This window comes from Vanellus vanellus, assembly GCF_965231255.1.
Source record: "Vanellus vanellus genome assembly, chromosome: 18".
NCBI lineage: Eukaryota > Metazoa > Chordata > Aves > Charadriiformes > Charadriidae > Vanellus > Vanellus vanellus.
Genome location: NC_138923.1, coordinates 8948855 through 8964273, shown reverse-complemented (window position 1 = coordinate 8964273; position 15419 = coordinate 8948855). Strand labels below are relative to the sequence as shown.

General features: G+C 56.2%; 1 protein-coding gene across 1 annotated transcript in view; it reads left to right on the top strand.

Annotated features, from left to right (window-relative positions):
* Positions 1–604: 604 nt before the first annotated feature.
* VAV2 (vav guanine nucleotide exchange factor 2) overlaps positions 605–15419 on the top strand; it is a 158193-nt gene continuing 143378 nt past the window's right edge. Inside the window, exon 1 of the mRNA XM_082492622.1 lies at positions 605–839. Coding sequence (XP_082348748.1) covers positions 636–839 — 204 coding nt within the window. The 5' untranslated portion in view covers positions 605–635. The remainder of the gene's footprint in view (positions 840–15419) is intronic.

Below are 15419 nucleotides of genomic sequence, written 5' to 3'. Positions count from 1 at the left end.
CGCCGCCCCCCCCGCTCCCAGCCGCGGCCGAGCCCGGGCTCCCGCAGACAAAGGGGCGGCGGGGGCGGACCGGGAGCTCCTCCCGCCGGGCCGGGGCGGGGGGGGGACGCACACTCACACCCATCGGCACACTCATCGGCATCCCCAGCGCCCAGCTCCGCAGGTGGGGGGGCTCCACGGCGGCAAGTTTCCTCGGGGCGAGGACGAAGTTGCGCGGTTTCGGTCCGTCCGTCCGTCCGTCCATCCATCCATCCATCCATCCGTCCGTCCGTCCCCTCCCCGCTTTGTTCCCGGGAGGATGCAGCGCGCCTGAGGCGGTGGGGCCGCAGCGGGGGCAGGGGCAGCCCTCCGCCGGAAAACTCCGCGCCGCCCCCCTTCCTCCTCCTCCCCCTCCTCCTCCTCCTCCTCCTCCCCCTCCTCCTCCTCCTCCTCCTCCTCCTCCTCCGCACAAGCCCCGGCGCGGAGCGATGCTTCCCCGGGCGGCGGGCGGCGATGGAGCGGGGCGGTAGCGCGGGGCCGCGGGGCCGAGCAGCCGCCCGCTGCCCCTGAGCGGCGGCCACGAGGAGGAGGAGGAGGAGGAGGAGGAGGAGGAGGAGGAGGAGGAGGAAGGCCGGGTGTGAGAGCGGACCGCGGCCATGGAGGAGTGGCGGCAGTGCGGCCGTTGGCTCATCGACTGCAAAGTTTTGCCCCCCAACCACCGGGTGGTGTGGCCGTCGGCGGTGGTCTTCGACCTGGCGCAGGCGTTGCGGGACGGGGTGCTGCTCTGCCAACTGCTCCACAACCTCTCCCCCGGCTCCATCGACCTCAAGGACATCAACTTCAGGCCCCAGATGTCCCAGGTAGGGGGGAGGACACACGCACACGACGGGGACACCCTTTTGCCTGGCTTGCGGGGGTTGCTCACGCAAAACTTGGTGGGACGCGTGGGTGGGAGGGGGTTTGGGGAAGGGGTGCGTGGGGGATCGTCTGCTTAACACCCCCCCTCCGGCTGCCCTTCAACCTCCCCCCCCCCCCCCCCCAGCTGCCTTTCAGTCCCCTCGCGTCAGTAGTTCCCGGTGCCCCGTCGGGGGGGCTCAGCCCCGGTGGGAACAGCGGCCGCACGGGAAAAGGGCTCCGGGGCGGAGAACACCCCCCCTCCCCCTCCCCCCCGTCGGGAAAGAGGGGGAAACGTCCCCACTCTGTTTACAGTCATCGCGGAACAAAAGCGAATAACAGCGCTGAGAGGAGGAGACGGGATTACTTCGGGGGTGGGGGGTGGGGGGGTGTGTTTAACGGGGCACCAGTTCGGCTTTGATCCGCCGGAGGAGCGGGCGGTGGTGGCAGGGTGGCGGCCTTGGGGACAAAACTTTGCCCAGGGAGATGAAAAGCAAAATAAGCAAATAAATAAATAAATAAAACCCCACCAAACCCCCAAACTCTGGTGCTCTGAGGCGGCCCCGAGCCCGGCGGGGCGGGGAGGGCGGCCGTGGGGTGCCCGGGGGCAATCGGGGGTCCCGGTTCGGTGGCCCCCGGTGCTCCCCCTTTGCCCCTCTCTCATCGCCCCTTCCCCAGCTGGGAACTTGGAAGCTTTTGGGCTCCCTCCTCGGAAGTGTTTCCGATTTCTGGTTGTTTTGGTGGAAGCAGGCTTAAACAAATGGGGAGAAAAAAAAAACAAAACCAACAACAACAAAAAAAAAAAACCAAGCCAAATCAAGCAAACCCAACCCGGCTCTGGTTGTTTTGGGTTTAAATGCTGCGCTTGTGTTTTTGCGAGCCGAGCTGGGCGGTATTTGCATGGGAATCGGGAAGTGAAATCTATTAGAAGCAAATGAAAGGGGGGTACTGCCCGGCACCCCCCGTGCTGACAAGCGCCCGGTGAACTTGGCTTTTATTTTTGAGCCACAACAGGTTTTATTGGTAAAAGGGAAAGGGAATTTCCTGGTAGCGAGGGCGTGCGAGACTCTGTTTAACTTTATTGAAGGGTTCAAAGATAAATAATGTATAATGTTAACATGAGTTGTGGATATGTGCTGTGCAAGCACGCTGCTCATCCGGCAAGTGCCTTTCCCTTCTTCCGCCAGAGTTTTGTTCCAGGGCCACGCTGTTTTTCGGCTGCTCGGCCTCCTCGTACCGCTGCGTGCCGGGCTGAGGACAGACCCCCGCCCCGCTCTCCCCTGCGGGGTGCTCAGCCCCGAAACTTGGAGCCACGCTTTGGGGGGGCGAAGCGTGTTTCTGCCGCAGACACGTGAACGCCGGGATGTTGCCGCTCGCTTGCGGCATCGGGGACCTCCGTCCCGCAAACCGCCGGGGTGGGAAGCCCCAACCCCCCGGTGAAAACCCGCCTGCGCCAGCGCTCGCGTCGGTGCGTGAGCCCCGCTGGCGCAGAGTAAATACCAACACCTACCAATGCCTCTTCCCAGCGTGGAGCAACGCTGTGAGATTTCCTCTTCGCTTTCCAGGCGATAAACTCCTCAAACTGTCTTCTGTACAAACTGATGTTTCCAAATATAAACTGTCGCGTTGGAGCTGTAGATGCGCGGGGACTACTGCTTTCTTAGAACATGCTGAGAATGGCATACTATGCTTTTTTATTTTTTTTTTTTCTTTTAAGGAAACACGATAGCCCTACAAACCTAATTTCGGTTCAATATTTGCCCCGTGGGGAATTAAGAATGGGTTTAAAAATGGTGGGTGCGATCTAGGGAAGATGGCAGTGGTGGTTTGCGAAGGATGCTCTGGCGAGAGGCAGGTGTTGCTTGTTGGAGTTGAGCGCTTTCAGCCCAGCGGTCCTTAACGACATTGCGCTCCGGCTGCTTTCCTGGATTTGGGAGGGGTGCGAAGGGAACGAGCTGAATCAGATGGTTTTGGTGGTCACCTCTGTCCTCGGTGTGGACCGGCAGGGCTTGGCCAAAGCTGAGCCCACGGGGATGCGCAGAGCCTGGCGTGGGAGTGGATGCTCTAGAGGGGCTCAGCTGATGCTTGGTCTCAGCCAGGATGGGGCCCAACTCAACTGTAGACTTGAGTCGTTATACTCGCTCTTATGTATTTGCTGTTTTTCTGGCAATTCCGGAATTTGGGAACCTGGCTTCTCCCCCAGGGTAGCTAAAGGCAGGAGGCATCTTGGTGCTCTTTAACCTTCGGCGCATCCTCAGCACTGGTGGCCCAGGGAGGAGGGAGGAAGGGGTCCGAGCCCAGCCGGGCTGGGGACAGACGTCCTGGGAACAGCTGTCCCCACAGTGCCTCGGCCTCGCGGCAGCCGTTGGTGAGCGGTTTAGTCTCTCTGGGCTGAATTTTTGGAAGAGTAGTGCAGGAGCCCATGTTTGTCACCCAGCTGTGATGCGTTCAGACACGGGGGTAGGGATGTGCAAGACGGAGTGTGCCTGGAAACTTCAGAGGAGTTTTTTGATGATAAATGCGTGGTTTGCCTGGCTGGGCTGGCTAACCAGCCCTCTGCCTTACCACAGGGATTGTTTTTTTTTTTTTTTTTTTTTATTATTCAGTCAAAATGCCAGGGGGCAAGACACTTGTGCTAGACTTGAAACGCCCAGTAACATTCTGTCATCCCCCTCTCTGAGTGAACTAAGTGGGGTTGTGCAGGTGTGTAATGAGAAACAGATTTTTGCCCCAGGTGAGCATCGTTTCAAAGGCTGGAGGTGAAATTGCATCTCTCAGCAAAGAAACGCTTTAAGATCCAGACACTGTTGTGTGTTTGTTTGGTGGCTTTTGTTTGGTTGTTTGTTTTTTTTTTTTAATCCCCCTCCATGCCGATTTTTTTTTTTTCGAAGGTGCGCTGCGTGGCGCGGTTCGAGCATGGCGTGCCGGCCGCGGGTGAGGCTGCGGGGACTTCTGCTCCCCTCTGCGGGCACCTGAGCTGCTGTCCCCCTCCTCCTCAAACCTTCCTGTGCGCGGTCAGTGGGGAAACCAGGCTGGTGAAACGGCCCGGCTGGCCACGCAGAAGTAGTTTACTACTTGAGGTTTAATTAAATAAATGAGTAAAACCGCCTCATTAGGTCGCAATCTCAAGTTTGCTTTATGTCGATGCTCAATTCCAGCGACCCAAGTCCTGTGCTTGGCGGTGCCCGGAAGGGTGGGATGACCCAAAGCGACCGAACCTCCACGGAGACTAACAAAACGAGCAGGAAAAACGGTCTTCAATCCCAGTTCTCTTCTGGGAGTCGGTGGACGTGAGGCCAGTTTCGATGAGCCCAGAGTAAAAACTTCATTTCTGCTAATTGCTTTTGCTGTAGAGGCTGTTTCTGGAGAGGTGGGAGGTGTGTACTCGCCCTCGGTGCTTATTGATCATTGTGTCTATTACCGTGATTGGATTTTGGGGGGGGGGTGTAATTCCGGCTGGTTTGCCAGCCAGCTGCGAGAGTGTGATGCAAAGAACATCTTTATTTGCCATCGGGAGCGGATGTAGCGCCCCTCAGGCTGGCGGTCCCCGTTCCCGACTCTCGGCGCGGCGTTTCTCCCCCGTCCCTGCGCAGAGCCCTCTCCAGACCCCCACGTCCCTGCCCCGTCCCCTGGCGCCGGCCCTGATTTCCACTTCTCTGGCACTGTGTGGTACAGCTGCTCTTGCATCCCCAGTTCCTTTTGGGAGTAGGATGGAGATCTCCGAGCTTTGGATTTTCATCGGTAATTAGGTTTGGATCATAATTTCGTGAAGTCTCTGGTCAAATGCAAATTAAATGACTCTTCACTTGTGTTTCAGCATGGTGAGGCGTAACAAATAATACGTGCGATAAAAAATAGCATAGCACGTTTGGGTGAGGTCGATATTTAGTGGCGTGTGTTTTGTTTGGGTGTGTGTGGGTTGGTTTTTTTTTTTTTCTTTTTTTCTTTTTTTTTTTTTTTTTTCCTTTTGCCTTCGGTAAAATTAATCCTTCCTGACAGGGACTTGGATGTGTACCGGCGTTGGTAGGGAAGCTCGGGCGAGCCCTGCTGCGGGCTGCTCCCCGCTTGGGCAATGTGCTTTGCGCAGGCAGGTCTGCGGGCAGAAACCTCCCGGGGATGCGCTGTGCCGGACACCTTTGCGGGTGCGGGATTGACCAGGAATTATCCCCGAAGATGGAAAACTCGGGAGCTGCTTGCAGGGTGCCAGGTCACTGTCCTTGCTCCGGAGGCGTGCCAGCACCCTGGGTTAATTGCCCTGGTGTCTGGCAGACCCGCTTCAACCTCTTGGCGCTTGTGGTGATGCCACGGAGGGCTCTATGGAACCGTAGACCTCTCGGCCAAGTGCTTGTGTGGCCGGTGCCCGAGAAGCGGGGAGGGAAGGCGAGTGTGCGAGGTGTGGCGGGGGCTGCCGCCATCGTGTCCGAGGGAGCTCTGCCCTCCGGCCCGGCTCCGGGAGCGTTTCTCCTCCGAAATCTCTGCAGCTGAAGGAAATGTGGGTTCAACTAAGGAAAAAAAGCAATAATCCCCCAAACTCCTGTCCCGTCTTCCCGTTGCCCCGTCCTGGCCGTATTGAGCGCTCTGCGGCAGCGTTCTCTGCCGTGACGTTGACAGTGCTCCATATATTTAGGCAGGTGGAAGTTGGTACCTATGCCAAAGCCGTTGTGCGTTTCTTGGGCTTCATCATGTGGTTTAGTGTAAGGTGAAGGTTCCCGTTGATATCACGTTGCATTCGCCCTTCCTTTAAGGTTGGCCTGGACACTGCTGAGTATCTTTTTTTCCTGCTTCAAAATCTCCCGGATGCTTGAAATGAAGCAGCCACGTATTTAATGTGTGTATTTGCGTGTGTGCAGGCTTCAAGTTGGGCGGTAATGGTCAGCTCATTAAGGATTCTTATTTTGAAGCATATTGACATCTCTCTAGAGATAATCCATCTCGGTCTGCAGTGCCTGGAGGTTTTATTAGGGCTCTGGAGACTGATGAGACGCAGCAAACGTAATTGGCGTGATGACTTGGCTGCCCACCACCGCTCTGTTTTGCCCTTATGAAGGAGCCGCGCGGACAACCGCCGTCCTCCATCGATGGCTGTAACGCCCTACACCCAGCCGGACTGTCACCCGGCTTCACAGCTGTCGTTTTCTCTGAAGGACGGCAATAATTTGGTATCAAAGTCCTATTTATTGATGATGTAGGCGCTCATTTGCCGTGACAACCGGGAGCAGGTGGTTTGTAGTCGACCGCTTCCCCCAGGTACAGGGGGGGTGAAGGCACGCTGGCGTGTTTGGTAGCAGTAATTATTCACGAGGCTTTGGGACTTTTTAACGTGCCACTTGAAGGCTTTATAGCTACAATGCTTGTAATTACTTCCATATGTCATGATAGTAGTTAAATATAATTCAGTATTGTCGGAGCTGCCTGGGTAGGTGGGTCGTCTGAGCGAGGTCTGCGTAGCTCCTCTCTGATTTACCCTGCTCAGGTCCTCCGGCTTTTTATTTGCTCTCTGCTTCTCGCAACTGAGTTCTGTTCCAAAAACGGCTATAAAAAATGGCCTCATTACATATCACTGTTTACTGTGTCTCAGTGACTTCCCGTTCGGATGTGCTGAGCTTTACAAAGGGGGGGGGGAAAGGTGCTCTGTCTTGTAGGGCTCCTGCAAGAGCTCCTTGCAAATAGGAACCCATCGCAGTCTTCCTTCCCACCCCCTCCCAAGCCCACCGCCGGTTAGATAGCACCCAAAAACCTCGTGTTAGCCGGAGGTAGTACCCCTTTTTTGCTGTTTGGCGAGGTTGTAGCATATTACTGAACCTGCAGCTGAAGGCTCATATGTATTCTGTTGGGGCAGAAGAAGGCGGAAGGTGTTAGATGGATCCGCTGACTGTGCCAAGAAGCATAAAAAGCGGTGAAAACTGCCCCCCCCCCCCCCCCCAAATGATTGACAAGAGTTAAATACCTGCATTAAATACCTAGCAGGAACAAAGTCTCGAATGAATAGATGCCTTTAAAAAAAACCACAAAGTCAAAAAACCCCCAGTCAATGTGGTCGCTTTTCAAGTTGGGACCAGGCTTGGGAGCTGCCTTCTATCTCAACAGCGTGTTGATGAGCTGTAAAAAAAAATAAAAATAAAACGCTTGGCTTCTCCATCCTTCACGGTGGCGATCCTTCGTGCCGGGTGTACCGCCAGCAAACGGGGTACCTCGTCGCTTGGTCCCTCCGGGGAGAAACAGGCTAATTTTTGGCAGTGATGCTTAATTCCTGTGGCTGCGTTTGAGCGAGGCAGTTGGGTTGAGGAATCAGGGCTGCCGAAATTTAGGCTGGAGCGAACAAAGATGCGTGCCGAGGATGGGGTTCTGTCGGAGGGGCTGAGCCTCCCCACCTCACCCGCGCCCGGCGGGACGGTGCTGAGCCATCACCCTGCGTCCCGGGTGTGGGAGCCCCCAGCCGGACCCTTTGCTTTCTTCAGCTCATCTGGAGCCAAAAGGGACCTGATTTTTGGCGCTGACAGAAATGTTGCTTCAGACTGACCTGAGGGCAAATTTTTGATCCGCTTCTTTGTCCTTTCTTAAAGAGGCAAACCTCCTGTTTCACAGCGTTTGAGCTTCTTCCCTGCGATACCTCTCCATTTGATTTCCTCCGAAGCCTGTGTGTGTGTAGGAATCTCTCAGATGCGCTCATCCCGCACGTCCCAGCAGCCCGGGCTGGGAGCAGCAGGATCCCGTCGATTTGGGGCGCAGTGCGATTGAGGGGCTGGAGGGTTTGCTGCACATGTGAGGTGTGCTGGCGTGGAGAGGATTGACATGGAGGGGGGGTAAGGACAGGGAGCTTGGCAACACCTCTGGGAAGTGAAGACTCTCTCTGCTTTGATTTTTTTTATTTTTAAATTTTTTTTAAAGCATGGATCCACCTTCTTTGAGTTGCGCACAGCTTCTTTCCTCCCTCTTTCCTCCCTCTTTCCTCCCTCTTTCCTCCCTCTTTCCTCCCTCTTTCCTCCCTCTTTCCTCCCTCTTTCCTCCCTCTTTCCTCCCTCTTTCCTCCCTCTTTCCTCCCTCTTTCCTCCCTCTTTCCTCCCTCTTTCCTCCCTCTTTCCTCCCTCTTTCCTCCCTCTTTCCTCCCTCTTTCCTCCCTCTTTCCTCCCTCTTTCCTCCCTCTTTCCTCCCTCTTTCCTCCCTCTTTCCTCCCTCTCCCCTCCACATCAGTTGGTTCCTTTGGACTCTCAGCGATCTGGAGATGAGTCCCCGTGGCTGCTCTCCCAGCAATCAGCCCGGCTTCCCGGATCTCTGATCCCACCCGAAGACTGAGTCCATCTGTCTGCCCAGATGTCCCTGCAGCATCCCGGGACCCGCGGGGCTCACCGGAGCCCCTCCATGAGCACTGGCCCCAGGCAAAGCCTGCCCTTGTCCCTGCTGCCAGCCTGCAGCGAGTCACCCCCAGCGGTATTAGCCCAAGGGCTCGCGTTTGGGGATGACTCGCGTTGTTACCCTACAGCAGCCTCCCGCGTCCACCTGCGTGTGTCCTGCTTCCATCCTCTAACCTGTATTCCCCCCGATGCTCCTTTTATAAGGAGGGCGAAGGACCTTCTTTTATAGGACATCTATTAATTACAGTCTGCGTTTGACAACTTCAAACTCGGCATTAATGAAGTTACTTTTCCCAGTGTTGTATTTCCTCTGCAAGAAAAAGCTTGGAAAAAGGTCTGTTTCTAATAAAACTGACTTTCCCCCACCCCCCACCCCCCTCCCTTTATTTTTTCTTTGGTTGCAGCTCAGGGCTGTGCTTCATCCGATGATCCAGCTGGAAGGCGACCACTCCTTGCCCTCCGCCCTCGGGGATGGCTCGGAGCCTCCCGCGGTGGCGGCGGAGGGGCAGGCAGGGCTGGGGCTCTCCCGCCTGGCTGCGGTTCAGTCCCGGCGGAGGTTGGCCAAAACCGGCCAGAAGAGCACCCGGCCGCCCGGGTACCAAACCGTGCCGCTTGGGCACCCGCTGCCCAGGTCTCTCCTAGCGTGGGTTTATCCGTGACCTTTATCCGAGCCCTGTGATTGCCATCTGCTTGTTCTCGTGGGCGTTTTGTACCGCGTTTGCCGGTGATCCCGTCCTGGACCAGCTCAGCCCCCTGTTGGGTCCAGTCCACGTTAATGATAAGGTTTAGCGAAGATGTCCGAACCTGAAAGGTTTTCACAGGGGTACATCTCTAACAGGTAATCGGACCATCTGAGTCCTCTCCTCTCGTGTCAGAGGGCGTTCTTGCTCTGACAAAAGCCAGAAGGACTCTGCCATAGAAAGAACTGGAAAAAGCACGGGTGCAGATGGGTCCGGTTGCTAATCTGCGTGTCGGCTCGAAGCCCTCTCGCTCTGGAAAAAAAAAAAATCAGTTATCCTCAGGAGAAGTCACCGAAGCGTAGTAGTTTGTTGGCCATCGAATTTCCCAGCCTGTCCCACCGGTCCCGCAGAACAAGTTTTGGAACACCTCTGGTTTTAAGAACCCTTTTCTCCCGAAACCCCCAAAAGGGTTGTTTCAGCCTGAGGGGAGGGCTGCAGGCCGTCCCCGTCACAGCGCGGCACACAGGATGCCGCCTGCCCGTTGGCTGCCTTCCGCCCGAGGCGCCGCTGCTTGGGCAGAGCAAGAGGTAGCGCCAAATCTGTTCTTCGTGTTTCGTAACCCACGGGCCTGCCCCGTCTGGGCAGCGAGGATTCAGCTGGAAGGTCCTCCTTCGCCTCCTTGGAAAGCCACCAGCCTGAGTCATATCCTGACTCGCTCCGCTCGTTTGGCTCCTCGGTGGTGTGATCTAACGAACTCCCCCGTCGGTAGACTCTCTAGCGTTGCCCGTGGTAGAGACCCGGTTGTAAATCAGCTTTTATTTGCTGTGATGCCGCCTGACTGCTCAGGATTGAATTTGCCAGGCTTGCTGGACCAGGGGAGCATCTCCCACCTTTACACGGTGCCCTGCACGCCCTTGTCAGGAGCAGCATCGCTCCGTGCTCTCTCCTGGTCCGTGCTGACAGCTGACCGGGTGGTGAACCTGGTTCGGCGACGGGAGATGCTGACGGCTGCCTGTGGATGTGATGAGAGTGGCGGCGGCGAGGTCGGGAGGGCTTCGCACCTCTGGGGGCCGTGATGTCCTCCACTTGGCAGCGGGCTCCGGGCCGTGCCCCGGCTCCCTCGGGGACCGCGGGGCGGCTGCCTGCGCTTGCCGGCATCAAGGCCTCGGCTCTGCCCGCAAACCAGCGGGGTTCGATAAACGGGGAGAGGGGGCAGGTTAAAAGGTTCCCGTAGAGGACATCTACTCTTTCTCGTCAAGCATACGCTGCAATACTGACGGAGGGGGGAGTAAATTGGCCCTTTTATAGCATTCGTATCTTTTGGTGTGTTTTATAGTGGTTTACAGCTAAATGGGACATCTGGTATTTGAAAGGGGCAGCGGAGGGAACAGAGGAGGCTTGTACATCAAGAAGGGGAGGAGCGGGAGAAGCGATTTGTGTTTACTGCTGCGAACACAGAATTATCTGTGAAATCCGCTGAACTCATGTGCATGACGAAAGTCTTCGGCCGCGTGGAAAACAAACGTCCGCCCAAAGCCGTGAGCAGCCGGGAGCCCGGCGTGCCCCGTGCCCGGCGAGGCAGCCGGCGCAGGCTCAGACCTGCGGACGGGACGAGCTCCGCCGTCCCTGCGGGAAAGCCCCCACGGCGGAGCCTTCTGCAGGACCCGTCGGCGTGTCCTCACCGAGCACGTGTCCCCCAAACTGAGCACGCGTCCCCCAGACTGCCCCGAAGGGGGACGTGCTGTATGAACTGATTTTTGCTTTGGTTGGGCTCCTCTGGGTTCATCGGGTACTGGGAGCGTTCAGAGCTGGGCTGGCAGCATCTGCGCCGGTGCAAGGGTACGGGTTTTGCCTAAAGCAGAGCCCTGTCCTTGGGAGGTGCGGCTCGGCTGGGGCGGGAGCAACAAGAATGGGAGATGTATATATATGTGTATGTATGTAATGAGATATATATATATATTTTTAAGAGCTGGAGCGTGTTAAACACCGGGAAGCCCAGGCTGAACGGCATGTGCGCGGGACAGGAACCGCGTACAGCGTCGGGGCCGGGTTGTGCGCTTATCGAGACCCTTTGCATTTATGGGAAGCACTTTCTCATGTGAGTGATCTTCCAAGAAAGTCGCTGGTAAGCCTCAGAGAGGGGAGGAGACAAAAAAAAAAAAAAAAAAAAGACAAGTCGCATGTTAGCTGCGGGAGAGCCGGGTCTTTAAATAGAAAGTAAAACAAAAACTTCTAGTAAATCCAGTAAGTTACTTTGAAGAGTTTTATGCCTTTTTTTCCTTTATAGATCAACTTATATGCCTTTTTTTTTCTTTTTTTTTTTTTTTTTTTTCTTTTCTAACAGTGCTGGAGGGGTTTGGGGCTGTTTTCTGGGAAGCGCTCCTGGAGCAGCAGCTGCTCAGCACAGCGCGGCTCTGGGCTCAGCCCGATGCCCCTGGGGCGGGCGAACTGGTCACAGGGCTTTTCCTTCGGTGCCACTTCTGTCACCAGATGCTCGCTCTGCCCTGCGAGACGCGGCTCTGTAACTGGTGATCTGACGCCAAACTGAGGCGTGTTGGGCAGAGCCCACGAGACCTTGAGCAGGATGGCCACGGTGATCGCAGAGCGCTGGTTTTTGGGGGACTAAGCGTTGTCGTGGTGCTGGTGGCGGCTTGTGGCTTCCAGCTCCTGGGTGACGCTCGCAGGACCAGCTGGGGCGTCTGCTCCTGGGGAGATGTGCGATGTTGCAGATGGGTGCGGGTGTCTTTTAGCCAGATTGTCAGTTTTCAAGCAATAAAATAGACCGAAGAACTTCATATCGCCAAAGGGTCGGGAGCGCAGAGCCAGCCGGGGCGGCAGCGAGCAGCCCGGGAGCAGCCGGGCGTGCGGTCTGCTTGCCCGGCTCCGGGCTCCCACCGCGACGGCGGATTTTCCTGTGTGAAGTTGCAGGATGTGAAACGCGAGTGTTGGTCTGAGGTTTGCCGACTCGCCCTGTCGGCGCTGGACTGGTCTGTGCCAGGAGCCGACGTTCCCGGGGAGATGTCCCCGCTCCACCTGCCCCGGCTCATCTCCCCGGGACCGTGATTCACCGAGCATCTCCCCGCACGGGTCAGCTTTTGTTTGGGAAACCAGCTGGAGATGCAGTATGACTTCAGCACAAATATTTTCACATTAAACTGGAGTTTTTGATGTGCCTTCTAAAATAATTAAAACCCAAAATTTCTAGGATCTTGCCAGATGTGAATCAACCTGCTCTCTGCGTTTTCACATTAACAGTGGCAAGGGCTGGGTGCTGCATGGAATCATACCACGGTTTGGGTTGGACGGGACCTTAAAGACCATCCAGTGCCACCCCCTGCCCTGGGCAGGGACACTTTCCCCCAGCCCAGGTTGCTCCCAGCCCCGTCCAACCCGGCCTTGAACCCCTCCAGGGATGGGGCAGCCACAGCTCCTCGGGGCACCCTGAGCCAGGGGCTCACCGCCCCCACAGGGAAACATTTCTTCCTGATATCCAATCTAAATCTCCCCTCGTCCTGTCACTCCATGCCCTTGACATATAGTCTGCAGATTTGTTATCAGACTTTAACCCTTTCTCACACATCAGTTGAGTTTTGTGTTCTCCAGCGGGCAGGGGAGGGATGTTCACGCTGATGGAGCGAGGACATTTTCCAAGGACCTTCCCGGCTTTCATCCCCGCTGCTCCCCACCCGCTTTCCCTGGCCTCTTTCTGCACCGTGCAGTCGGTGTCTCCCTGATGAGAACTTACTCTGAGACACGGCAAACTCGGTCAAACGTCCTGACCTACGGGCAGCAAACCCTGTTCCTCACAGCAGGAGCAGCGGGAGGCTGGCCAAGGAGGAGCGATGCCACCAGGATGCCGCCGGGCGAGCGGGGCCCTGCAGAGGTTCGGGTGCAGGTCGCCGGGCTTTCCCCTTGTGGAGGAACATTCAAACGTATTTTTTTTTATTATTTTTTTTTTCTTAGGGGTAACAAAGGTTAGAAGTAAATTTCCCTTGTATTGACAGCCCGGTTATCTCAGGAAGGATAACGAGGAAGCTTTAATGAAGCCACAGTATCTGCTTGAGAGTGTGGGTTTTTTTTGGCCAGGTGGTTGCAAGAAGCATTTCTAATTAGAGAGAGATTTAATTCCAGATTTTTGGCATTCTCTCCCCCCCCCCCCCCCCCCCCAATTATATTTGCTAACGTGTTTAACAGCTTTCCCTTCAGAAAAGCACAATTTATTCAAAGGTCATAAATAGATTCTGCCATTAATTACTCCTGGAGCGACACTGGGCTGCACTGGAGAAATCGACTCCATGGGGAATGCTAAACCTTTCGCAGTTGGATTTATCTGTGGTTGAAACGACTCTGTTTGCGCACACACCTCGACAAAGGCAGAAACCCCCTCACACACAAAAAAAAAAAAAAAAAAAAAAAAAAAAAAGATTATTGCATCCACATTTGTGCCCAAAGTTTTTAAAACCTGTGGGGATTTTGTAGCTAATTTCCCTGAGTCTTCGGAACGAGCCTGCAAATCCCATCTTCTCCCTTGATCTCTCCGTCTTTGTTTGACGACGTTTGGGGGTGGTTTTTATCAATTAGCCGTCGATCCCCTGGTTGCTATTGATCGGTCGGGGCGCTGCAATGGAGCAGCGGCCGTCTCTGCCGGGAGAGCCGACCTGCGCCGCTGCCGGGGACCCCCGGCCACCGCGGCGGGAGGGGGGGGCTGAGCCGTCCCCCTCGGTGCTGAACACCCCCCCCCCCTTCCAAACCCTCCGCCTGGTGCCCAGATTAGGTTAATAGTGTTTTTTTTTTTTTTTTTGTAACCTCCAGATTTTGGGGCGGCTGTAACATCTGTTCCAAGTGATAATAAAGCAGTGCTGAGGGGGAATTAGCATACAGCTGCCGGGGTGGATGAAAGTCTCTACAGAAAAAAAATAAAAAATAATGAATTTATTGATGGAAGATGAAGCCTCATTGCATTTTCATAGTTCCTGGTGATTTTTGGCAGCGTGAGCAAAATCTGTTCCTTTGCAATGGGAAAGGACAGCACCGTGATATGGGACTCTGATGTACATTTCAGACTCGAGTGTCCCTTTGTTTTGTCATTTCAGCCCTCACCCAAAGCCGGGAGCACTTCTGCTTTGGCTTCTTTTCGAACATTCCTCTGGCATGGTTAAATCTGCCGGGTGAGCCCTGCTGCGGGGTCGGAGCCGGGCTCACTGTGTGGGGCTGAATATTTAAAACCTGCTGGAAGTAGCTCTGCTTGCCTGGCCGGGGGATGCTCCCTGCGCGGGATCCACGCACAAATCCGGCTGGGAGGAGAATGGCTGGAGCGCAGCCCTGAGGAGAAGGCCCTGGGGGTGCTGATTGATGAGAAGCTCAACATGAGCCGGCAGCACGCGATCGTAGCCCAGAAGGGCGGCCATGTCCCGGGCTGCATCAGAAGTGTGGCCAGCAGGGCGAGGGGGGGACTCTGCCCCTCTGCCACGCTCTGGGGAGACCCCCCCACAGTGCTGCCTCCAGCTCTGGAGCCCCCAACAGAGGAAAGCCACAGAGCTGTTGGAGTGGGGCCAGAGGAGGCCCCAGAGATGCTGGGAGGGCTGGAGCCCCTCTGCTGGGAGGACAGGCTGGGAGAGGTGGGGGGGGTCAGCCTGGAGAGGAGAAGGCTCCGGGGAGACCTCAGAGCCCCTTCCAGTGCCTAAAGGGGCTCCAGGAGAGCTGGGGGGGGACTTTTTCCAATGCCATGGAGGGATAGGATGAGGGGGAATGGCTTCAAACTGGAAAAGGGGAGATTTAGGTTAGATATCAGGAAGAAATGTTTCCCTGTGGGGGCGGTGAGCCCCCGGCCCCCGGCGCAGGGTGCCCCGAGGAGCTGTGGCTGCCCCATCCCTGGAGGGGTTCAAGGTTGGACGGGGCTGGGAGCAACCTGGGCTGGGGGGGGGTGTCCCTGCCTGGGGCAGGGGGTGGCACTGGATGGTCTTCAAGGTCCCTTCCAACCCAAAGCATTCTGTGATTCTGTGATCCCGAGACGAGCACCTTGCAGTGGGCTCTTGTGGGGTGGGGTGGCTTGGCCCTCTTTTTTTTTTTTTAGGTTGCCACCTCCATGCAGGGCCGTGGTTTGGCTCACTTTGCTCTGTGTGCTGGGCTCGTTGGCGAGGACCAGCTCAGTGTGCACCGTGAAACCAGGGAGAGGAGAGATGCGAGTCTGGGACCCACCAGAGCAGGAGAGGAGCTCACCCGGCTGGTGACCGAGCAGGCGAGCGGCACCCCTCCTCTCCCCGTCTCCTCCTGCGTCTCTGCCCCTCGCAGCTACTTGCCACGCGGGGGGCTGTTTCGTGAAACAGCAGCTCAAGGAGTGGCGGCGGATGCTCCGGGTGAAGCAGGGAGAGGGTGAGACCAGCGCGTGGTGGTACCCAAACTGGCTGTGATGCCTCCGCCTGTCCTGCCCAGCATCTGGGGGGTGTTAATAAAGTTCCTTTTGTTGTAACTTGGCTCTGGCTGGGGTCATCAGGAGATGCAGGTTCCTCTCCAT